Source organism: Drosophila serrata, unplaced genomic scaffold, assembly GCF_035046125.1.
Source record: "Drosophila serrata isolate PLE 108 unplaced genomic scaffold, ASM3504612v1 contig_382, whole genome shotgun sequence".
Taxonomy (NCBI): Eukaryota; Metazoa; Arthropoda; class Insecta; order Diptera; family Drosophilidae; genus Drosophila; species Drosophila serrata.
Genome location: NW_028257280.1, coordinates 4,576,583 through 4,599,457, shown reverse-complemented (window position 1 = coordinate 4,599,457; position 22,875 = coordinate 4,576,583). Strand labels below are relative to the sequence as shown.

The 22,875-nt window shown below is 42.5% G+C and overlaps 5 protein-coding genes across 8 annotated transcripts; 2 read left to right on the top strand and 3 right to left on the bottom strand.

Moving 5' to 3' along the window:
• The first annotated feature begins 1,299 nt into the window (after positions 1-1,299).
• Positions 1,300-10,580, top strand: LOC110187006 (putative 2-oxoadipate dehydrogenase complex component E1 homolog). Of its 2 annotated transcripts, XM_020956368.2 has the most exons (13): positions 1,304-1,535; positions 4,651-4,768; positions 4,954-5,131; positions 5,285-5,504; positions 6,152-6,313; positions 6,686-6,759; positions 6,841-7,605; positions 7,663-8,080; positions 8,249-8,572; positions 9,059-9,247; positions 9,484-9,569; positions 9,664-9,817; positions 10,225-10,580. In XM_020956368.2, the coding sequence occupies exons 1-12, from the start codon at positions 1,412-1,414 to the stop codon at positions 9,766-9,768; spliced, it is 2,763 nt and encodes a 920-aa protein (XP_020812027.2). In that variant the 5' UTR covers positions 1,304-1,411; the 3' UTR covers positions 9,769-9,817; positions 10,225-10,580. The 2 variants fall into 2 exon arrangements, with proteins under 2 accessions (XP_020812026.2, XP_020812027.2); XM_020956367.2 differs by lacking the exon at positions 10,225-10,580 and having other exon boundaries at positions 1,300-1,535; positions 9,664-9,850.
• chp (leucine rich repeat containing G protein-coupled receptor chaoptin) lies at positions 10,542-17,188 on the bottom strand. Its single transcript, XM_020956366.2, has 15 exons — positions 16,945-17,188; positions 16,029-16,265; positions 15,180-15,893; positions 14,902-15,077; positions 14,394-14,528; positions 14,073-14,301; positions 13,391-14,000; positions 13,185-13,315; positions 12,865-13,121; positions 12,657-12,798; positions 12,234-12,592; positions 11,741-12,164; positions 11,438-11,679; positions 11,196-11,382; positions 10,542-11,134 (listed from the first exon to the last, which is right to left on the bottom strand). Exons 1-15 carry the CDS (start codon positions 16,945-16,947, stop codon positions 11,033-11,035), a joined length of 3,948 nt encoding a protein of 1,315 aa, XP_020812025.2. The 5' UTR covers positions 16,948-17,188; the 3' UTR covers positions 10,542-11,032.
• Positions 17,189-17,668: 480 nt separating this feature from the next.
• On the bottom strand, positions 17,669-20,297 carry Zwilch (zwilch kinetochore protein). Of its 3 annotated transcripts, XM_020955844.2 has the most exons (5): positions 19,092-20,283; positions 18,926-18,999; positions 18,361-18,868; positions 18,045-18,299; positions 17,669-17,980 (listed from the first exon to the last, which is right to left on the bottom strand). In XM_020955844.2, the coding sequence occupies exons 1-5, from the start codon at positions 20,131-20,133 to the stop codon at positions 17,913-17,915; spliced, it is 1,947 nt and encodes a 648-aa protein (XP_020811503.2). In that variant the 5' UTR covers positions 20,134-20,283; the 3' UTR covers positions 17,669-17,912. The 3 variants fall into 3 exon arrangements, 1 of the variants encoding a protein (XP_020811503.2); XR_015273383.1 differs by lacking the exon at positions 17,669-17,980 and having other exon boundaries at positions 18,926-19,038; positions 19,092-20,297; XR_015273384.1 differs by lacking the exons at positions 17,669-17,980; positions 18,045-18,299 and having other exon boundaries at positions 18,836-18,868; positions 18,926-19,027.
• Positions 20,298-20,309: 12 nt separating this feature from the next.
• Positions 20,310-21,575, top strand: LOC110186614 (putative rRNA-processing protein EBP2 homolog). Its single transcript, XM_020955848.2, has 3 exons — positions 20,310-20,459; positions 20,521-20,607; positions 20,661-21,575. The coding sequence occupies exons 1-3, from the start codon at positions 20,394-20,396 to the stop codon at positions 21,435-21,437; spliced, it is 930 nt and encodes a 309-aa protein (XP_020811507.1). The 5' UTR covers positions 20,310-20,393; the 3' UTR covers positions 21,438-21,575.
• LOC110186615 (G patch domain-containing protein 4) lies at positions 21,548-22,629 on the bottom strand. The gene has a single exon (XM_020955849.2). The coding sequence runs from the start codon at positions 22,627-22,629 to the stop codon at positions 21,655-21,657; it is 975 nt and encodes a 324-aa protein (XP_020811508.2). The 3' UTR covers positions 21,548-21,654.
• Between the last annotated feature and the right edge of the window lie 246 nt (positions 22,630-22,875).

Sequence of the window (22,875 nt, the reverse complement as noted above, 5' to 3'; positions counted from 1 at the left end):
TTGTGCAAGTTGGCCAAAGTTACCAATTTATTTGTTTACTCCAGTATTCGGGATATACATATACGAGTAAAATGGCGGGGAGGAACTGCTCTCTGTTGACTGTGGACACTCGGCGATATTTGTGATTCATTTTCATTCCAGTTAATCATCAGCGTTTGTCATGACGCGGCCATTTTGTAGAAAATTGAATGGGCCGTATGGGGAGTATATATATGTATATATATGTATATGCATGTATTCTTACAGATTACACTTCCGCTATAATTATAGACAATGACCCATTACCGCCCATCATACGGCATTTCCGCTGCAGCTCAAGTTTTATGAATGGCCGACGCCGGCGAAAGGCCTACGGATTGATTTCATTAGGCCATGAAAGTGTCATGGCCTTCATTAATGAGGAAATAAACAAGGCAAGAATACGGGTAGCCCGGGTAATGGGAGAGATAAAATAAATACATTTTCAGCGGGAATATTTGGGTGTACTCGAAAGCTAAGGGACTTTCTTAATGCACATTTCTTAATCCAACCTGGAAGCAAGAAGAATGAAAGTTATTTAAATAATATTTCTATTACTAATAAGGTATTCAAAAAGTTTTAAACAATAAATAATAGAAGAAATATAAATATATACTTATTTATAAAGTTAAAAATTTAATTGATTCATATATAATTGTGCAATTATTTAATTTAATTTAAATTTATTACCATTTCTTTATTTTAGTTAACCCTTATTTGAGGTAGTTTTACACGATGATTTAAACCTTTACTAAATTCTTCCTTTATTTGTATGACTTTCCTGACAATATTCCGGCTAATCTTAACCTTATTCCCATTAAAACATATATATACTTACCATTTAGTTTAGTCAATTTAAATGTAATGAAATTAAGCCTTACCCAAAAACCACATACATTTTTAGACTCTTGAGTCATTCTGCCTAAAGAATTCACCTCGTTTTTTTTTTAACTCTCCGACAAATAATCACCATCAATTACTGGCCAGCGAACCTGCTGCATTATCAGCTTTAGTAACTGATAAGAAACGGTTTCGAAATACCAACTAGGGGCCATGTTTTGGTGTCATTATCATTAGCTACATGTGTATAACTTAACAGAACCCAAACGAGCACTGTTAATTAACAGACCCAACCTTATGTTCCATTGATCCCTAAAGTAGGCCACAAAAAAGTGTATAAAAGAGATGTGTATGAAAGAGAGAAACATTTTATACTCTCTTCTGCTTATCAGCATTCGGAATACTTGAGGGGGTCCCGGACTCCAAACAAAATTTAATAGATTTCAGTTCTGGGTCGAACCGCGACGGCAACAGTGGACTGAGTGTGTATCCGCGTATTTTTATTTTTATCAGGTGATCCGGCAGATTTCCGCACTACTTCCCATTGATCAGCATGCTGCGTTACTTTGCGAGTTCCGATTTGCAAATCGCCAGACTGCCACGCCCACTCTTGCGGTACTATCACAGCGAGAAGGGTGTTTGGGGATACAAACCGAGTCCACGGCGTGAATTTCAAGGTATTGCCACAAGTTTTCAGTGCCTAATCCCAAAGTGTTGCCAAGACTTCAATAATAATAAAAAATAAAAGCCTCATCCGTCGAGATAACCATCGCATCGATAAGAAATGTATACCAAGATCAAAAACAACTAAATGAGCAGTGGAAATGTATTCCGAAATCAACAGGAGTTTTCTGTGCTGTGTGCCTGAGTCTGTGTTTTGTGTAGTGGCCCCTTGACCCCTCCCTAATTTCCAAGCCGGCTGTTTATCACCGTTCGGTGTGACCCAAGCAGCTGACCAACAACAAATGCCACAACAACTCCATGAAACAACAACAATCCAAACAAAAGATCAAAAACAAATTGCTGCGGCTAAACTCAGAAACCAAAAGGAAAAGTCAAACTCAAATACGAACTCAATCCCGGGGCGTTTGTGACTTTAGCCTGCACTTCGAACATGTTCGAGCCAAACCTGTTGGATCTGTTTCTATCATAAATACCCTCTATATAGAGGGGTATATATGGGAAGATTGTTTGAGTGTTTAAATAAAAAAAAAAAACAATTCAAGGTACATCGGCCATTTTCTTATATTTATAGCCTTGCATTAAAGTTAAAGTTAGAAGCTTGAAACGCAGTGAAGGAGTCATTTCCGACCCTATAGATCATATATATTCTTGATCAGCATCAATAAGCGAATCGATCTAGCTATGTCCGAGCAAAATTTATTTTCTTCAAAAATTTCAAAATTTTAGAAGGGGTTACATCGTTAAAAATGTCAAAGATTTGAAAAAATTGTTAATATTTTTAAAAATTTAAATTGAGTATACAGATTTGTTAATCTTATAAAAACTAGCATAGAAAAGCTTTCCGAATTTAAATTAATGCTTTTTCGACCTAGTTATGAATATTTTAAGCTTTGATTTGTCACTATAATTCTCATATAAAAATATCAATCAATATATAATCAAAGAATGCAATAATTAAGCTTAGTAATTTTTAGTTATTACCTTCAGCTGAGAACCAATATTTATTTAGCATATTTATATAAACATACATATATTTCCTTATTTACAATTTAAAAATGTATTTAAGAAGACAAACAATTTGCGGTTAAAAAGGTATGTTCCTTCATCAGTATTATTTAAAATTTTACCAGCTCATTGTTTATACCATCTAAGAAATACAATTCCTGCTGGCTAGTGGAATATTTTTTATGGTTTTAATGTTGCCTTCTTTCCTGTTACCTGGCCGTACTAATCTCTGGTTTTCAGCTTATCACTTGTTCTCCGAGCGACAAATCTGATAAACTTGAAATATATATGGTGCAGTCCAGTGTTAGGGGTTTATATTTAGAGCTAAGAGATTGCGAGAGACCTCCCATGGTCTGTTTACGAAACTGCACTAATTAAGCAAAGACAGACCAAAAGAGATATTCCACACGAAAACTCACAACGGGGAGTCTGCCAAAAGCTTGACAAAATATCAAAGTCCGGTGAACAATAGACCGAAAAGCGGAGACTCCTTTGTGCTCGTCCTGCATCCTCAGTTGCGTACACAATTGAGGGCTTATCGACACCGTGGCCAGCAGTCCATTGAAGGCAGTGTTAGTGGACACCACTCGGTAGTCAGCCGGGAGCCTTTAACAGGCAGAGAGGAGCCTTCAATGGTTTGGGCTTTTGCTGCTGGAACGGTCGCCATATGACATCAGCAACAAGAGTCACTGCACTGGAAATTTTGTTGGGAAAAGCTTACAGGAAATTAGAATATAATAGTATATTGTTCTGTATATAAAAATTGGTTACGAGGTTTACAATTACCATTTCAAAAATATATTTTAAAACAAGCCACTTATTTTTAAAGTCTTTTAATTCTTCAACCCAAGTATCAATGGGTAAAAAATATTATTCTAGGTAAAGAAAATAATTATACAATTAATTTTACTATGTATCACTCCTATTGAAATTTAATTTCCCCATTTAAAATATAAATTTTCCTGTATGCAGTCTGATTAAATTCACATGACAGCCTCCTGGGAGGATACAGAAGGCGACTTCTGCTGTGCCCGCCAACTTGTTTGCTTGCCTTGCGTCCTTTGCCTGCATCTCGGCGAGGGCAACCATTATCCTTTGGCAAAGGACGCGCCGCTGTGCTCCAATAATATTTACACGCCCAAGTTGAAATGTTGTCGCCGCAAATACAATTCATCATTCCTGTCCTGTCCAGGGCGACCTTACACTTTAACATTAAATTGATTTATCACCGAAAATGTTGTCGAGAAATTGCATAAATTTTTGAGGAAACTCAATTTTAATGCGGGTCCAAAACTGGCAACTGCCAAAATGTTAATGCCAAACGCCAGCTGCTGGAGATTCTGTGACCCGTGTCCTGTCCCACGGATTTTCCAAGGGGTTTTTTTTTTTTGGTAATCGAGTGATATGCGTCATCGCATATAAATCCTCTAAGCAGGATAACACTTTAGCACGTAAACACCTAAGCAGCAAACGAGTTGTCAATGGCTCAACCAGAGAATGAAATGGTCGAAAAAAGAACCAATAAAAACAACCATTGCCATTTCTCATATGAAACACAAATCCGGTATTTGTTTGTCCATAAACAAACATTGAATACTCTTTTTTGGCTATTTGGGAATATTTATTAAATAAATAAATATTTGATATATTTAGCTGAAATATTTATGCGTTTTGCTATGATAACTAAACTGACACAAAAACAATTGATTAAAACAAGCAAACATACCTATCAATTAGCATTTGATTGTGCAGAAGGTTAGCAGTTCAGAATTAATAAATAAATGTAAATTATAAATTATATAAGCAATCGCTTACACTCTTTGGCATTTTTCAATGGGAATCCAAATCGAATCCCAAATATTTGCGGGGCAAATATCATTCGAAAGTGCACATACCTCGCAGCTAGTCCATCAAAATGAAGCGGAGCGTAAAAAGCAAAGAATAAATATCATAAAAGTAAAAGGCCAATAAATTCAAAAGGCCGCACACTGTGGCAGAGGCAATAGCAATGGCCGTGGCAATGGGAGATGCACGTGAATCCTTTTTTAAATAATTTATAACGTGAGTCGAAATTTATATTGTTTACGCATGTGTTCATTCCAGTGGCCGAGGATGTGCGGGCATCGAGGAACTCGCAGGGCAATGTCTATCGTTTCGTTGAGGCCTTTCGCCAGCACGGACACAAATTGGCGACCGTAAATCCCATCAGCATCAGGGCGAGGTAGGTGGAGTCCTGGAGAGTCCTGTTGTGGACCACGCTTGGACCCTCAGAAATCATGCCGGCAAATGTCATATTTTATTCTCCCTTCCTGCTCTCCCTTTTATTGTTTGTAATGTCACCCACCCGATGTCCTGACTGCGTGTATTTGTCCTGTGAATTTTCGTGGGCGTGTTTTGGCCGGCCAGCAAGGAGGAGCTTCAGGAATTAAGTCCCGCATTTTATGGACTGCAGACACAGGACTCGGTGCGCACCGCTGGCCTCTTAAGTGGTCCGCAGGTGGCCCAGGACGTCGCCCAGCTGGAGCAGCTGCTCAAGGACATTTACTGCGGCCGCTCAGCCAGCGCGGAGTTCTCCTATGTCGAGGTAAGTGGCCCGCTCACAGGACACTTGGAAAAACGGTGAAATACTAAGTTAGAAATCTTTCTTAAATCGTTTTTATTTTATAAACGTTTTTCTCCGAGTGTCCCCCGCTTCCATAAACATAGTACCTTGTTGATCCCGCTGCCTTTTTCGCAGGACATCGAGGAGCGCGAGTGGCTGGCCAGGAACTTTGAGACGCTGGACCAGGAGCAGCTGCAGAATGCCGAGAAATGCGAAATCGCCGAGCTGTTAATTAAGTCGCAGGCCTGGGACAATTTCATGGCCCTCAAGTTCCCCACTGTCAAGCGGTACGGAGGAGAGGGTGCCGAGTCCATGCTGGCCTTCTTCTGGCAGCTGCTACGCGACAGCGTCCAAGGTAAGGATTTGAAAATATTTCATTCCCATTTATCTCACACCCTCATTTAAAAATTCGGCAATTTAAATTAACATGCAGGTCGTCCTTTTAGGTGTTTAGATAGCTTTAGGCTAAAGTAAAGTGTATTTAAAATAATCACAAGGGTGGCATAAAATTTGCTTATTATTTGGAATAATTTAAGAAGGCAACAATATATCTTTAAGGTAATTGGGATTTAATTTAATGCGTTAATTGAATTCGTTTCAAACTTTAAAGTCTCTTGAACTCTATTTTAAGCTCTCTACCATATTATTTCCAGTGTAAAGTAGGAATAATATATCCCTGACGGTTTCTCCTTCGACAAGATTAGCAAATTCTCCAAAATCGCGAACCCATTTCAAACCTCCAAACTTTATCTCATGTTTAAGTATTAGAGATGACAGTGCTTTGTTTGATTTTTGCCTGGGGGATCTGGGTGAAACTGACTATCGTTTCACGTTGTCACACCTGAACAGGTGAACCTTCACAAGGTCTCACATATCATAGCACGCTTACTTAACCCTAATCTGCTTTTTCCCCGAAAACTTTTCTCCCTCGCATGCAATCCTGATTAAAACAACGAAAACAACGGAAATAACGACGACAACAACCGTCCAATGGAATGACAGCGAACATCGAGCACGTGGTCCTGGCGATGCCCCATCGAGGACGCACCCCGCTGCAGGCCGCCCTGCTCAACATGCGGCCGGCGAAAGTTTTCCGCAAACTCAGCGGCGCATCAGAGTTTCCCGAAGACATCGAGGCTATGTCCGACGTCATAAGTCATTTCCGTAAGTGAAACTTTTCCTGTAAATTTCGTGGGTATTTTTTTTTTTGCTGTTGTTGAGTTTTATAGGGTACCTGTAGGTAACAGGAAGGGATCATTATCTTGTGCTACATGTCCTGAACATATTTTAAAGTTAGTGACAATTATAAAAACATTATCTAAGAAGAATAAATGGTTTCAGTTTTTCCTCTTTTTCAATGACTCTTTTTTATGTAATATTCAGAAACCTACTTAAATTTGTAATAGTAAAGTAAAGAAATAATCTAAGTAAAAGGGTACTATCCAGTCGAGCAAATATTTCAAGCAAGGGAATGAAAGTACGTTTGCTAGCCTAAGCACACATGGCGTATGCTTAATTTAATCAAACCGCACACAGATGTTTCCGAGCAGCTGCAGGTGCTGGGCAAGAACCTGAACTTCAGCATGGTGCGCAATCCCTCGCATCTGGAGGTAAGCCGACACACGCCAAACTTTGAAATTTGATTCCCGATTTTATCTTCCGGATCCTTTGTCCTCCGTTCGCTCTCTCAGGCTGCCAATCCCGTGGCCATGGGCAAAACGCGTTGCAAGCAGCAGATGAGGGGCGAGGGCGCCTTTGGAGATAGCGACAGTCAGCCCTTTGGCCAACATGTACTCAACGTAATCCTGCATGGAGATGCAGCCTTCGCCGGGCAGGGTATTAACCAGGAGTGCCTGAACATGGCCTATGTCCCGCACTTTGAGGTGGGCGGTAGCCTTCACTTGATTGTAAACAACCAGGTGGGATTCACCACCCCCGGAGAACGTGGACGATCCACGGCCTATACCTCTGATTTGGCCAAGTCCATCCAAGCGCCGGTATTCCATGTGAACGGTGATGATCCTGAGGCCCTGGCCCGCATCACGAATCTGGCCTTCCGATATCAGAGGGAGTTCCGCAAGGACATTTTCATCGATCTCAACTGCTTCCGTCGCTGGGGCCACAACGAGTTGGACGATCCCACTTTCACGAATCCTCTAGTTTACAAGATTGTCCATCAAAGGGAATCGGTACCGGATTTATATGCCCAGCAACTGGCCAAGGAGCAAGTTCTCTCTGAGTCACAGGCCAAGGAAATGAGGGATAACTACATGAAGTATTTGGGCGAGGAGTTGGCCTTGGCTCCTACCTATCAGCCGCCGCCTTCATATTTTGAGAAACAGTGGAAGGATCTTCAGTTGGCGCCCTCCAAGGAGCTGACATACTGGGATACTGGCTTGGACTACTCCTTGTTGCATTATATTGGACAACATAGTGTGGCCTTCCCTGAAGACTTTGTAAGTTATCATTTTGATTTTTAATTAAAGAATAAGAGTAACCCCCATCCTTTGTAGAACATCCATCCTCATCTACTTAAAACCCATGTCACAGCTCGCTTGAAGAAGCTGGAGAATGGGGCCAAGATCGATTGGGCTACAGCGGAGGCATTGGCCATCGGTAGTCTAATGTACCAGGGACACAATGTCCGAATCAGTGGTGAGGATGTGGGCAGAGGAACCTTCTCCCATCGCCATGCCATGCTGGTGGATCAGCAGACCAACGAGATGTTTGTCCCACTCAACAGCATGGAAGGTGGAAATGGCGGAAAACTGGAACTGGCTCATAGTATTTTATCGGAGGAGGCGGTCTTGGGTTTTGAGTATGGCATGGCCATTGATAATCCCAATAACCTAATCATCTGGGAGGCGCAGTTCGGGGACTTTGCCAATGGAGCACAGATCATTATTGATACCTTTATTGTGTCCGGAGAGAGTGAGTAAAGATGTATTATCGAAATAGTTATACAAACTTGCTAGGAATTAACTATTAGTAAGAAGATTTCTTTTTAATTACTACATTAATTGAGAGTTTCCTGTTGACTTGACCAGAAACAGATACTTTTCTTCTTTAACCTTATAATTAAGAGTATATTTCTCTTAGCCAAATGGATGGAGTCAAATGCCCTGGTGATGCTGCTTCCCCATGGATACGATGGTGCTGCCTCGGAACACAGTTCCTGTCGCATCGAACGCTTCCTGCAACTGTGCGACTCCAAGGAGACCGCCCCAGATGGCGATTCCGTCAACGTGCACATCGTTAACCCCACAACGCCCGCCCAGTACTACCATGTCTTGCGTCGCCAGTTGGCGAGAAATTTCCGGAAGCCACTGATAGTGGTGGCCCCAAAGACGCTCCTCCGTCTCCCGGCTGCCACATCCACACATGAAGACTTCCAGCCGGGCACACTCTTCCACAATGTGTTTGGTGAGTAAGATGTTATATTTATGGCCTGGGTTTGTACAGGAAATGGGAATAGCATTTTGAAGTGACAATTTCTATTATAAAATATGTACTTTAAAATATGATTAACCTTTTACCACGTTCTCATTTAATTATATTCTTGTTGTATTCTTAGCAGTACAGATATAGTCATTTGGATGATGTCAATTATTCTGACACGTGTCATGTTCCTTAATACTTGTCAGAGAACGTGGCTTTTAAACTGAATTATATAAATTATGAGCAAATGAGGAAGGATAATAATTTTAGAGAAGCTGCCACGCTTTATAAACTGTTTAAATTTTTGGAATAAAGATTTTATTTTTATGATGGTTATTGCAGACCCTCTAGATTAGGCTCTTAAAAAGAACTATAAAGTTAAACGTTAGACTTTAAGCGCCTACGTTGTTCTTATTTAAGTGCATTATATTTAGTTTTCTTAATAAACTTACTCCCACTGTCTTGCAATAGGCGATACCATCGTAAAGGCGGAGCAGGCGAAAAAGGTCATCCTGTGCAGTGGCAAGCACTACTACAATCTGGCGGAGGAGCGCGAGAAGCGGCAGGCCTATGATACGGCCATCCTGCGCCTGGAGTCCCTCTGTCCATTCCCCGTCCAGGAGCTGAAGGCCCAGTTGGCCCAGTACGGCAACGTGCAATGTGAGTTCATGTCGTAAACTTTGCCCACAAAGTTGGCCAATACTGTTTTACTCCATCGTTACCCTTTACACTTGAAATAATACTATCATTCCACAATCAAAACTTTAACTTCAATTCGTACACAAGCACTTTTAATTAGTTTCCCACGTCTCAAAAATTCTATTATATTAATTTAAATATTATTAATTTAATTGTACTTATTCCTTTTATATTTGCAAATATTTTTTACTGTGCAGCTTTTGTTTGGAGCCAGGAAGAGCATCGCAATATGGGCGCTTGGACTTTTGTTCGGCCACGTTTTGAAAATTTAATTGGCCAACAGGTAAAAAGTCTGCCACAGAAAGTGCTCTAGACACTTTCCACTTACCCCAACCGCTTTTCCGCCATTCTGATTTTCCGCTTTTCTCCGAAAACAGCTCCACTACTGCGGCCGGTGCGAGGCGCCCACACCAGCCACCGGAATCGGAAAAGTGCATAAACGGGAAGTTGATGAGATTGTTGCTGCCCCATTTGAACTTTAGTGCGCCGCCCACGTCCACCTTCCCCTCCAGCCTGTCCATATATCACAAAGTACTTTAGCTCAATAAAACTTCCAAAAATATATATCTATGTGTGTAAAAAGGAAACTGGAGTGTCTAAGGAAAGCGGGTTCTTAATACCCTAGAATGAAAATATATATTTTAAATAGCCTTCTTTTACTTGATTGAAGAATTAAAGCTGTTTAACAGTGCAATACGATTAAAATATTGAGTATCTTTTCACCTTATGAACTTAGGAACATAAACTAGAACAGTTTCTATGTTTTTATTTTTTAATTCACTAGGTGAAAAGTAATAGTAAAAAAGTGCGCTCGAAAATGATCAAACATTATAACTTTAACATAGTTATAGTTTTATTTTATATCTGCCTGGCAAATTCCCGACATTGATTGGTATATTGAACACTTCTTAAATACTTTCCTTTTCTGTGTGTTCCAGAATTCCCATTTAACAGAAAATACCCTCAACAAAAAGGCCATCGAAAGGAAACGAAATAAAAGTAAGAGAGGAAAAGCGGACGCCGCTTTACACACAATAATTTATCGTATGGAAAAGCCGTATACGAAGTGGAGGAAACTTTAAGCAAAAAGTTTTTAATTGTTTGTTACTGACCAGCCCAGCTGCCTGGTCCGGCAATTGTGAACATAATTTGTTTGTAGCAAGTACTTTTCTGCCGACCCAGCAGACCCATAAAAATCATAATGTACCCCCTCAAAAAAAAATAAGGAAAAAGACAGTCAGAAGCAGAGGCGAACTTAACCTACCGTAAATATTTATTATATGTTTATGAAACATTTTACAGACTTTCATTTTGGAATTGTTTAAGCAGCGTTTAAGCAGTGACCTAACTTATAAAAGAAGTACAGAAAATATTCGTGGGCTAAGTAAGACGTGTTTATAAGATAGCTGGAGATTATATGTGGTTCAAATCGAGGCCTACAAAAATATACATACATGTCAGACAGAAAGGTGAGGTGTGTGGTGAGTGTGGATTGTGAGTTCGTGAGGATTACTACATATAAGGCGTTACCAAGGACCTAAAGATTGACGCTACACAGCGGAGTGGTGAGAGAAGGTATTCGGAAGAGAAACAACTAACTGCGAAAGGAGTCAAAAGTGGCCAAAGTCTCATCATCAAGCTTAAACTCTAGACATCTGATGGCAGGACTTACACAACCTGCCTGCCATAGACCTGCTCTAGAATGCTATAAAAGTCGGTGGACGTCTTATATGCAAAGTGCAGAAGTCACATCCAGAAGACCATGGCCACGCAGACCATGACCACCACAAAGGCGGCCTCCCGGCAATTGGCATTATCCCAGCCGCACTCCAGATCGAATTTGAGGGCCTACAAAGGAAGTATAAAATTAAGAATAAATTGTTCAATATTTTATATCTTAAGAATATACCTCCATTAGCTGTTGACCTCCTTTGTTTTCGCAGCGTGTCTCTCTTAGATCATCATCATGATCATCGCAGTTATGGCGTCCGTACACCTGGCACGGTGAGTTCATGAAAGTGCGGAAGACAGTATCGGTCCAGGTCTGCGAAGAGCAAATATATTGGCGCCTCTTACGCTGCCAGAACTCAACCCAACTGAATGGGATAATGAGAAATAATTAAAGCACATAGGAAATAGAATATAGTTTACCCCAAATCACAATCGCAATTGAGATCCGTGTGGGACATCTTCAGATCGGTGAGGAACACACTGTTGGGCAGATATGGCACAGCTCCCGTATTTGGGTTGGGAATCTTCTTCAGGTTGCGATTGTTATAACGAATATCCAGCGAAATGTTTCGAACACGGCCCATATACTTGAAGAAATTCGGTGGGAGGGCTTGAAGTGAGGTGTTGAACAATTGCATGTACAGATAGGGAGAACGCATGCCCTAAAAAATATTTCATATATTTAAAGTAAGGAATAAACTTAAGTCTATAAATAAGACCCACCCTCAGGATACGTTCGTGCAGATTACTAAACTGTGGACCACTGAACGTGATGTTGGTCAGCTTGGAGGGCAGATGGCCTTCCATTTCGCGCTGAAGATCGGTGGGATTGCCCAGCCAGAGGGTCTGCATCTCCAGAGTGGGTCCAGAACCCTTCTTGATAATCCTGGTGAAGGGCTGCGGTGCTTCAATCCACAGCTGGCGAATATTATAGTGATGGCGCAGCAAATATGGAATGTTAAAGTGCTCGATGTGTGAATAAGCAGTGAGCTTCAGGGATCGCAGATGAGGCAATGAGTCCAGGCAGCCATACTCAAAGTAGTGAAGCCGGAAATTGGATATATCCAGCATCTCCAGATCCTCATTGACGCCATCAAAGCTGTTGTTGTTCAGCGAGGTGATGGGGTTTCCAGACAGCATCAGACGCCTGATGGGGAAATTAATTAATTAATAATTGATCAATATATATAAAATATAATATATGCTCTTAACCCACCTCAGATGTGGCAGAGATTGTGTCATCAAGGGCACATTAGTCAAATCGTTGTTGGAGAGGTCCAGCATGCGAAGATTGGACATATTGGTGGCCAACTCCTGGGGAATCGAGGGCAGTTCATTGTAGCCCAAACGGAACTCACGCAGGAACTTTAGACGAATCTCGGGCACGGTGCTCAAGGAAACATTCTCCAATCCCAGCTTGATCAGTGAGTTCTCTAGACCCATAAACGACTTATCCATCACCTTAAGATCCCGATTATGAGACAGATCCAACACAGCCAACTTGGGCATAGTGGCAAAGACGGCGTCTTCAATACGCAGCAAGTAGTTATAGGATATATCCAAGTAGCGAAGTGACTAAAAAATATATATTTACATTTATTATTTAAAAAAAAAAACCTTAAATAATGTTTCAACTCACTCTAAACTTATTGGACAGATCCATGCTGTGAATGGTGGAGATAAAGTTATTGGACAAATGCAATTCGCACAGAGTCAGGGCAGCCAAGCTTGACAGCGACGAGGATGGAATCTTCAAAAGCATGTTGTGCGACACATCCAATCTAAAAACAACAAACCACAATTGGTGTAATTTTCTAAGGAAAACATTTCAGAAAACCTTGGCTCACTTCTCCATTCCTCCATTATAGAAGAGGTTGTCGGGCAGGCCACGCAGATGATTGTGCGAAAAGTCAACGATTCGTAAAGCTTGGACAGGCTTGAAGATATCCTGCGGTATATCGCTGAGATAATTGTGGCCAAAATACACCAATTGTAAGTGCTTGGTGTTCTTGAATGCATCAAAGTCGAGCTCATGGATCCAATTGTAGCTAAGATCCAGCCATTGCAAGTTAATCATGTTGCCAAAGACATCGCGAGTGGTGTTCTACAATCATTTAATATATGCATGTAATAAATTATTTTCAATATAACTCAAAGGGATACCCACCATTAACGAATTATAACCCAAATGCAGATGGGTCAGTGAATTCTCCGCCGGACGGAAGTAGCCCGGGTGAATTATGGATATGTTATTATGGGAGAGATCCAAAATCTTAATGTTCGAGTGGTACATGCCGCCTGAAAATATGAACAAAAATATATAATTATGATTTAAGTTTTAAATAACTTAAATAATCATGCCATTATCATTACCATGTTCATTTCTTCCACTCCATGAGGAATTGTACATCAGTTGCCTGATTTGATTGTGGCTCACATTAACATTTAGATTGGACAGCGTTCCCACTTGATCAAAATAATCAAAGTTAAAGTTGGGCAACTGATTGAATGCCATGTCCAGGATCTCCATATTCGGCAAGTTCTGGAAGGATTCCTCTGCCAAATTGCTGATCTTATTACCCCTCAAGCTCAGATACTCCAGTTCATCCAGGTTCATGAAGGCCCTTCGCTCAATCTTGTCAATCTTATTATCATCCAGATGCAATTTCCTTAATGCTTCCAGATCAAAGAAGGTATATGTCGACACTGAAGTCAGGTGATTGAAGCGCAGTGAGATCTCCTCCAGCTTTGAGTGAATGTCGCCCTGGAAGGTGCCCTTGGAAACCTGCTCGATGCGGTTATCGTGCAGCTCTAGCAATCGCAGATTTTTCAAGAAATGGAAACTAGTATCACTCATGCTGCTAATATGATTGTTGCTAAAGTCCAGCTCCTGCAGCGAGGTTAGGTGCCTCAAAGCCTCCGCCGGGAGGGCACTGCCCGAATAGCCATGGGACATCTTCAGAGAGATCAAAGAGTGACCAATCTAAAGAGAGAGAAAATTTAATAAAATATATATAATATAATAAAATAAATCCCCCTTTAAAAATGCATTTACCTCATGGAAGGCATCATTCTCAATATTAGATATTCCATTCTCGCTAAAATCCAATCGCTTCAGGCCCCTCACATGCTTAAATGCGTGCGACTGAATCCCGGAGAGACTAGCCCTAGTGATCTGCAGATCCTCCAGCTCCACACCAAAGTCCTTAAAGTCCTCCGGTCCCAGGGAGGAGGAGCCCATCCGCGAGATCGACAGCGAGCGCATATTCCGCATTCTGGTCATACTTTTTGGTAAATAAATAGAAGAGTGGTAATGGGGTAAGGGGTGTGTGTGTGGGAAGCAGGATATTCTCTCAGTGCTGTGGGGGTCACTTACTTGCGCAGAGTCTGCAAATTGGTGGGATCATTCCGGTCCCCACTGAGATCCAGTTTCAGGAGAGTGTAGTGCATGGCATTAAAGGTTTCGGTGGGTTTCTGGATCTTGATCTTGTTGTCTCGCATGCTGATGACCCTATAACGAGTAAGGAAAATAATAATATAAATAAAAATTATATATTCCATTCTATTGAATTCTTTGAGGAAGTCATGCTTCTCACATAACAAACTAAATAGCTTTGCAAACTTGTATTGATTAATAATTTCAGCATTTTTTTATGTCTAAGCTTTTCCTTCAGTGTCGGCTGTTTTTTGCACAATTGCCTGGTTGCGCGGCTTTTCCCTCCTCCTCGGCGGGTTCTTTAAAATCGGGTCACACTCTTAGCCCACATACAACACGGAGGGAACGGAGTGAAGCCCCTAGACAATCCGATTAGGCCCCCGTGTGTGTTAAATGAGTGAGGGAAACCGGGGTAGCAACTAAGTATATAGAGGTGTTTTTGGCTCACCTCAAGACATCGAAATTGTTGAAGAGCTTGTGATGCAGCTTGGTGAGATTGTTTCCAGACAGGTCGAGGATCTGCAGGCTATTCACCAAGCTGTCAAAGGCCTGAATCGATATATTAGTCAGGCCGCAGTATCGCATGTAAATCTCTCTGATCCGAGCGGGCTTAAAGGCATCTTCCTGCGAAATAGAGTTTATAATGATACAAATATATATATTTAAAGCTTTGAGGACAATAATTATTTAAGTAAAATGGAAAATATCCTTAAAAAGGTAACCTACCCTCAATGTGTGGATGGGATTGCCATCAAAGAAGGTCCTGTTTACGGTGTCAAAGTACTTGAACGAGTTGGGCGGCAGCACTTCGATGTGATTGTACTCCAAGTGCAAATTATCCAGATTCAGCTTGGTACTGGCCTTGATGTCATACGTCTCGTTGCCACTCAGCGACCAAATCACATTGTGGGAGATATCCAGGGTGCGCAGGCTCTTCAGCGGCCCCAAAGCGTCATATGGGATCTCCGAGAGAATGTTGTCCGTCAGCAGGAGGCGAGTCAAACGTGGCATACCATCCACAAACACATTCGGATCAATCTCGAAAAGGTTGTTGCCACTCAGATCTAGGGTTTCCAGGATAAGCAGCCCCGAGAAGCTGTGCGGTGACAGCTGCGAGATGCAGTTCTCGCGCAGAATCAACGTCTGGAGCGAGTCCTCTAGTCCTCGGAACGAGTCGTGGTGGATGTGCGTTATGTGATTATAGCCCAGGTCTAGGTGGCGCAGCTTCTTCAGGTGCCGCCACGATTTCGAGGGCATCTCCACCAGATCATTCTGCGGCAGGATCAACTCCCACAGCGACCGCTCAAGCCCGATAAAGGCGTCTTCCGGTATCTCGGTTAGGTAATTTCCCGAAATCTGCAGCCGGTACAATCCCGTGGATTGCAGGAAGTACGGCTCGATCTCGCGCAGACCCGTATTCTCCATGTGCAGCATGAAAACCTGACCCCGATTAAGAGTATTAAGTACACATTAGAAACGACTTTATTAATTAAGATTTAACAGGTCTTGCTTGGAAATTTAGAATCTCAGAATGCCAGATTTTCAAAATAATTTCTAAGAACAAAACCCACTCACCTTTGATTGGTTCACCATGCGCGGCAGTGCGGGAAACGGAACGTTCTTGCAGTGCACAATCCCCAGATCCGTAGAGGATTTGGAACAGGTGCACATCACATTGTAAGTACAGGGCGGGTAATGCGTCTCCTCCATTTCACGATCGAACATCGAGGCACGGGCCAGTGACATCCAGATCATGATCATAAGGGTTATGGTCAGGAAGGCATAGCCAAACTTAAAGAAGAACTCGAGGCCCTAGAGGTAAGGAAAATGACTTGGCTCAGTAGGAGAACGTCTGATATTTTTTGAAATTATAGTGGTTTTGAAAAAAAACTCGCACTGATAATTTCAGTTTTCTTAAAAATTTTCAAATATTTTTATTAACTGAATTTATTCATAAAATTCAATTCTTCTCAATTACATGCGAATTATTAGTTAATTACATGAAAAAACTTCTAAGACTTTAGTACTTAATAATTTTTAATATTTATACTATTTTTAATGAACTTTGATCACTTAAATTTCAATAAAAATAATTTGTATATGAAAGCCACTCACTAGCTTCTAATTAAAATTATAAATCTAGACTGAGACTGGAGCCTCGAAGGCAAGTACTTAAGAATTTGCCTCTAGCTCTAAAAAAGTATATATTTTCCTACATCTCTTCTAGGAAATGAGTGGCAAAAGACCTCGACAAGAGGATAAAAACTTAATTATCCTTGGCAAAAACTCAGGGATGATTTAAGACCAAAGGGGTATCTCTCGTTTCACAAGAATTAAATCCAGTCCGTCTTCTCTAGGGCTTCGCTAAGCCGCAAGAGTTGAGCACTTCAAGGGCTACTCGCACAGCCTATCGAGTATCCTTTTTATGGCAAGAAATCTTTATTTGATTATGCAGGATGCGGGACCATTTCGTTGAGTAATTAATACACACCATTTTGTGGTTAATTGGATTAGGCACTCGCGATAATTGGCATTTAGAACGAACTTAATTGAATTTAACTGCCACAAACTGTCCACTGTCCACAGATCAAGTTGATTTTTGCAGCTCCTGCGCAGGACACTCGCGTAATAATCCTGGCGGCTCCTTGTTCCAAACGTTAAACGGAAGTTCGAAAGAGGAGCAGGGCTACCAAGGAAAAAACACGTCCGAACCGCAGCGCGTTCCACGCACGTCTGACAAAATGCAAATCAATCGGCAACGGGACCAGTATCGCTCGTCTTGGCCAAGTGGCGCACCCGGCTAATTGGATTGTAACATATTGTGTTTAGTCGACGGCGCCGAGACGCCTTCGCCACTCTTTACCCCAATATCCATTGGGCACACACACGTTCTCTCGCTCGCCTCATTTTGCAACATTACTGAGCTTGCTATTGGCCAAAATGCTCGCGGATCTGGCCTTTGTTTAGAATATGGCCAGCAAGAACACGGCAATAAAAGTGCGAGCAGGGCGGAAGCGGATTTCGGTCGGGTTTTTGTCTAGATTTTCGCCCCAATGCAACGGCAGCAGCCTCTGGGTCGGCTTAAAACTTGTACGAATTCGTTTAACATGATTTCGGTGTGCGCTGCTGGGTTTTTTCGGGGTTCGCATGAAAAGCGTCGATAGCGTTGCAAATGGCGAGAAAAGCATCATGTAAAACAAGCCCAACCATTTGAATTAAAAAGTAAAAAAGGGTTATAGATTTAATAATAAAATAAAATACAAATCTGAATTGAAATTCGCATCATGTAGCGGATATTCTGAGAAGTAAAGTGTTTATGAACATCCCTAGATATATTTTTTTTACACATCTAATTAGAAAAAATATTAATTTATTATACATACTAAATCCGCTTTTAATGAACAATTTAATTGATTTTTTAGAACAAAAAGTGCAAATAAATATAACATACTCATATAATCACTGAAGTGTACGAATCTTATGATACAACCAGGAATGATAGGTTCGCTCCTTGACAAGTTTTTTGTCTAGAATCAAAACAAAATTAGAATTAGAATAAAAATTAAAATATTTCTTCATATTCATGCTCACCATCGCTTTGAAAGCACTCGGCCAGATTTGGGGGACAAATGTTGTCAGAGTTGTAGTAAAAAGTGGTCTTTATTTCTCGAAATTTATTATACGATCGCATGGTAATGTGACGCGAGTAGGGCTCCTTGCCATCCAAATGGGAGCTGACACAGTGAGCAGAGATATTGATATCCATCACGTCACTAAGTTGGTCATCGATGGCTTCCAGCAGGCGAGGGGTTTTCTTTAGCAGCTTGGAGCAGATATCGCAATAAGCTGAAAATAGAATATATGAAACATTCATTTAATGCAGAGAAAGTTTTCTAAATTGTCATACCGTTTGGCAAATTGAGGTGCACTTGTATCATCAACAGATGCTCCAAAGTGCAGTGTATTTGAAACAGCTTGGAGACCCGCTCCATACTCTCATGCTCATCAAAATGACTATTCTTAAATCCCGCCTCGTCGTCGTCCTTGCTGGCATACTTTGCATTCCCCGACTTGTCGGCACCATTGTGATGCAGCAACGTCTTTCGCATTCCGCCCGCTCCGGGCGTGGGATCACCCCTAACCGCATTATGCAAGGATTTTCGCAGCTGAGGCAGATTCTGCGGTGAGTCATCATCATCATTTGCCGTTGCCACCTCGCTTGTGTGCTTCAGCAGGTTTGTGCTGCACATTTTGCTTTCGGTGTAGATAAATTCATAGTCCTTATAAACCTTCTCTAGGCCAATCTCCAGAAGGAGTTCCAAGGGCTCGGCGCCACTAAGACAAGGCATGGCTAATCGACGATTAGCCAGCTCTTTGATTATCTCGGCCAGGCGATTTTTATTGGTGGGGGTATTCTAAAAATGTTATATTACTAAGGAAATTGTGAAAACTACTTATACTAGTGATCTTACCACTATATTACATCGGGCAGCGCACTGGAATAACATATTGAAGGCCATTTTTAGGTCCTTATAAGAGTCGCAACCTTAAAAAACAGAACAACAGTTAACCATCTGTAGAGAGACTTAAACACGACCTTAAAAACATTTATCCGGTTAACATATACATTTATCTTACACTTGAGCAGCTCCCAGAGTTTGTCGGTGAGATCTGTAATCCTACGGATCTTGGCCCGATGCACCACATCCTCGAGGTCGGAGTCTCCCCCAAGACCATGTGAGGGAAGATCCGTAAAGCCCGACACATCTGTCATGGTCTTGTTAATCGCCTCCCGCAACTCGTCCATATCGATCCCAATGCCACAACGGTACTTGGGATCCCTGGCAATGCCCTGCTGCACATCCTTGTGGTAGTTTACGATATCCTCGCGTATGTAGACCAAGATACGTAGCTGATTCATAAAGTCCTGGGTCAGGGAACTGCAATCACCCACGCGGAATGTGTTATTCAGAGTCACTTCGCAGTCGTGCAGGTTTATCAAGAGTGGAAGAGGGGCGTTGGTGGAATAGGAACAGCGTAGCATCATGTTGGAGTTCACTATGTAGTTGTTTTCGATGACAGTTTCAGCTGGATGGCTACCGGGAGAGGAGTGTTGCCGCACTAGGGACTGAGAGGTCACCGTATAGGCTGGTACCACACCCTGATAGCTGAGGATTCCCCGTGAGAAGTGCGACTTATCGAACTCGTATTGTAGCAGCTGCGTTTGGCCCAAGTCTTGCGCGTCGCACAGGAACCACACAGAACCCAGACCGTCGGTCTGCTGAAAGGACTCTTGACAGATAATGGACCTCGCCGTGTTTGCGGGTATTCCCCGGTGGAACTCCTCTTCCAGCTTCCAGGGGTTTTTGTCCTCCAGTTGCAGATCCAGTGACTGATCTCCAATGGCTTCCACTTCACAGTCATCCTTGAGGGGACTTCCCGTAAGATCCAGCTCGGACGTGCCCTCAGACTTACGCTCCCGCTTGACAGGCGTGGTCCGAATCCTGGACGCAGCGGCACCACTGCGTTCTTCTCTAAAAAGAAACACTATCTTCTTTCCCGCCTCCGCAGCTCCAGCTATGCTGGCCAAATAGGTTGGCGGTGGGCCGTAGGTAATGGTATATGTCTCGCCGTATCGGCGCATCAGCTCCGCGTACACATTCGCCAGATTCGTAGACATTTTATTGGGCACGTAAGTTTAATTATTAAACAAACTAAGAGCGGCAAGTGTTTAAAAGCGAAGCCAGCCAACGATAGGTTTAATCGGCATCAAATAGAGACGGCAGACATCGATGGAAACATCGATGATTCTCCTTTGTTTTCAAAACATTAGAAGTCCGATAACGATAAATCTGCAATTGAATTGGTCCACCTCTATCGGGCCGCACGTGTTGAAACTGTTTTCTTAATTTACAAATCTAGATTTTACCTAATTTAAGAATGTCAGACTTTGAAATGGAGGACAGCGGCTCCGGCTACGATTCGGGTGACAACTCTGACGCAGAGGTGAGTGATAAAACTTGGACGTATGTCCGACAAACACTAACATTTTATTTATAATGTGCAGTTGCAAGCGGCCTTTGAGCGTGGCGATTTGAAACCAGGTCTAAATGTGGAGTTTAACGGCAAGCAGCGAGACACAGTTAATGATGTGGTAAGTATATAGTCATAATTATTGATTCCTCACTAAGTACTATCCTTTTGTAGACTAAACTCCTGGCGAAAACAGAAGCCATTCGGCTGCAGCTACCATGGCAGGAACGTCTGGACATGGTCAACACATTGGCTCCCTTGGCCCCCGAATTGGCGGTTCAGCTGGAAAAGCACGAACAGAAGCGTGCTAATCTGTTCAAGGGCAACCACAAGCTGCCTTATATTCGTCCCGAAGAAGATCCCGTCCTGAACGATTTCAAGCGCGAAATGCTCTTTCATAGACAAGCCCAATCTGCTGTTCTGGAGGGCATTCCACGTCTGCATGAACTGGGCATCAAGACCCGCCGTCCGGATGACTACTTCGCTGAAATGGCCAAGTCCGACGAGCACATGCAGAAGGTGCGCGCCAATCTGATGGCCAAGCAGCAGGGACAGGCCAAATCCGAACGCATCAAGCAGATCCGCGAGCAGCGCAAGATGGGCAAGATGCTGGCCAAGCAGACCAAGGTACAGCGCGAAGCCGAGAAGAAGGAAATGCTAGACAAACTGAAAAAGTTCCGCAAGGGAAAGCTGAAGAACCTGGACTTCTTGGAAGACGCCAAGGCCTTAGAGTCCAAACAGAAACAATCGGCCGACAATCGGAAGAAGCGCAACAAGAAGTTCGGCTTTGGTGGCAAGAAGAAGGGAATGAAGCGGAACACCAAGTCCTCATCGGCGGGATTGGATGGCGAGAAGGGATCCTCGCGTCGGCAACGAGGAGTTAAGGCGGGAGCTTCGGTCAACAAGCGGCTGGGCAAGTCGCGGCGCATCAAGGCCAAGGGCAGAAAGTGATCCAATCCGCCAGAGGATTGTGGCTTTATAATTAGGTGACCAAACGTTAACTTTAGTTTTACAATGCCCCGCGCCGTGTATAGATTTTTTAGAACGATAAATACATGCAGTTTTATGTGCAGAATATGTATACCTACAGATTCTATTTACACGTTTTCATTTTCTTTATAATTTACACTTTAACTTAGCGTATACTAAGACTAACTTAGAATTACTGCTACTTTGCCTTCTTGTTCTTTTTCTTCTTTTTGGTTTTAACCGGCGCTTCAGTTTCGCCCAGAGTTTCCTCTGTTTTTCGTTTCTTTTTAGACTTCACAGGCTCAACTTCGTCATCAGCTATATTTACAGTATTTACAGATTCTTCCTCAGATATTTTATCAGCTTTGTTCTTTTTCTTTTTTGATTTCACGGGCAGCACCGTTTGTTCTTCGATAACATCCTCTTCTAACTTTTCAGTTTTATCCTTTTTCTTCTTTTTTGACTTCGGAGGTGCCCCCATGGGCTCCTCTATGGACTCCAAATTATCTTTTGCTTGTACTAGGGACCCTTCTGTATTTAAGTCCATCTGTTTTTTCTGTTTCTGATCTGTCGCTTGCTCCTTTGCGGCCTTCAGTTTGCTCTGCATCCTCTCCAGCAACTCGCGTTCCTGCTGCTCCAAACGGGCAATCTTTCCGGTCAGCTTGAGACCGTGCCGAGCTCCCTTATGAGCTGTCCTTCCACCGCAGGCCTTGAACAGCTCCTCGTCCGTCAGCACGCTCACCTTGGTCACTGCTATGTCCTCCACGCGAATGCGCTCCGTGTTCTCCACCTCTCCGCCACCTTGGGTAAGCAGTGCCGTTTGCAGGAAGTTGTCGTATGTGGATTTGCCATCGCTGACGTGCTGCTCCTTCGCTTTCTTTAGCTTGCGAGCGGAGAACCCTTTGGTGGATATCTCCACGGCATCCTCACCCTCCTTGCGACCGGTAGTGATCTTGCCATTCTGCTGCACCTGGACATCTACGTTGCTGGCCGCCTCGTTAAAACAACGCTCCCACCAGTGGTCATTGAATTCCTGGGCACGGTCCACTCCCAAGCCAGCGTTGTCGAACTTCAAGCTGGCCTTAAGTGGAGCAGCAATGCCTGTGTTGTTCTTGCCCAGTCCCTCACCCTCCTTCCAGCCATACTTGCTCAGTATTTTCTTGGCAAAATCCATGCCAAAATCTCTTAAAACTAAGATTCTTCAAAACGTAAACACACGTGTGGCCACGAATTAGAGATGGTATTCTAGAATGCAATTGTTATCGATAATCCCCTTAGAGTAATTTGCACTGTTCTTCAATCCGATAACTACTTAAAGAAACAGAGCTGCATTCGGGCGCCTAGAATTTCTATTTTTTAAATATAGTCACAAGATAAGACTCCTAAGTGCATTTCCCAAAAAAAATTCAAAATAAAAGAT

What these genes read in the sequence shown, in the direction of transcription:
- LOC110187006 (XM_020956368.2), top strand. Translation starts at nt 1,412, where the DNA reads ATGCTGCGTTACTTTGCGAGTTCCGATTTGCAAATCGCCAGACTGCCA. An exon ending in CGGAGTTCTCCTATGTCGAG is followed by an intron (nt 5,132 to 5,284) that starts GTAAGTGGCCCG and finishes CCTTTTTCGCAG; the next exon opens with GACATCGAGGAGCGCGAGTG. An exon ending in CCAGTACGGCAACGTGCAAT is followed by an intron (nt 9,248 to 9,483) that starts GTGAGTTCATGT and finishes TTTACTGTGCAG; the next exon opens with CTTTTGTTTGGAGCCAGGAA.
- chp (XM_020956366.2), bottom strand. An exon ending in ATCCCATCCACACATTGAGG is followed by an intron (nt 15,078 to 15,179) that starts GTAGGTTACCTT and finishes TCTATTTCGCAG; the next exon opens with GAAGATGCCTTTAAGCCCGC. An exon ending in TGGGTTATAATTCGTTAATG is followed by an intron (nt 13,122 to 13,184) that starts GTGGGTATCCCT and finishes AAATGATTGTAG; the next exon opens with AACACCACTCGCGATGTCTT.
- Zwilch (XM_020955844.2), bottom strand. Translation starts at nt 20,133, where the DNA reads ATGTCTACGAATCTGGCGAATGTGTACGCGGAGCTGATGCGCCGATAC. An exon ending in CTGCCCGATGTAATATAGTG is followed by an intron (nt 18,869 to 18,925) that starts GTAAGATCACTA and finishes TAACATTTTTAG; the next exon opens with AATACCCCCACCAATAAAAA. An exon ending in GCACCTCAATTTGCCAAACG is followed by an intron (nt 18,300 to 18,360) that starts GTATGACAATTT and finishes TTCTATTTTCAG; the next exon opens with CTTATTGCGATATCTGCTCC.
- LOC110186614 (XM_020955848.2), top strand. Translation starts at nt 20,394, where the DNA reads ATGTCAGACTTTGAAATGGAGGACAGCGGCTCCGGCTACGATTCGGGT. An exon ending in GTGACAACTCTGACGCAGAG is followed by an intron (nt 20,460 to 20,520) that starts GTGAGTGATAAA and finishes TATAATGTGCAG; the next exon opens with TTGCAAGCGGCCTTTGAGCG. An exon ending in GAGACACAGTTAATGATGTG is followed by an intron (nt 20,608 to 20,660) that starts GTAAGTATATAG and finishes ATCCTTTTGTAG; the next exon opens with ACTAAACTCCTGGCGAAAAC.
- LOC110186615 (XM_020955849.2), bottom strand. Translation starts at nt 22,629, where the DNA reads ATGGATTTTGCCAAGAAAATACTGAGCAAGTATGGCTGGAAGGAGGGT.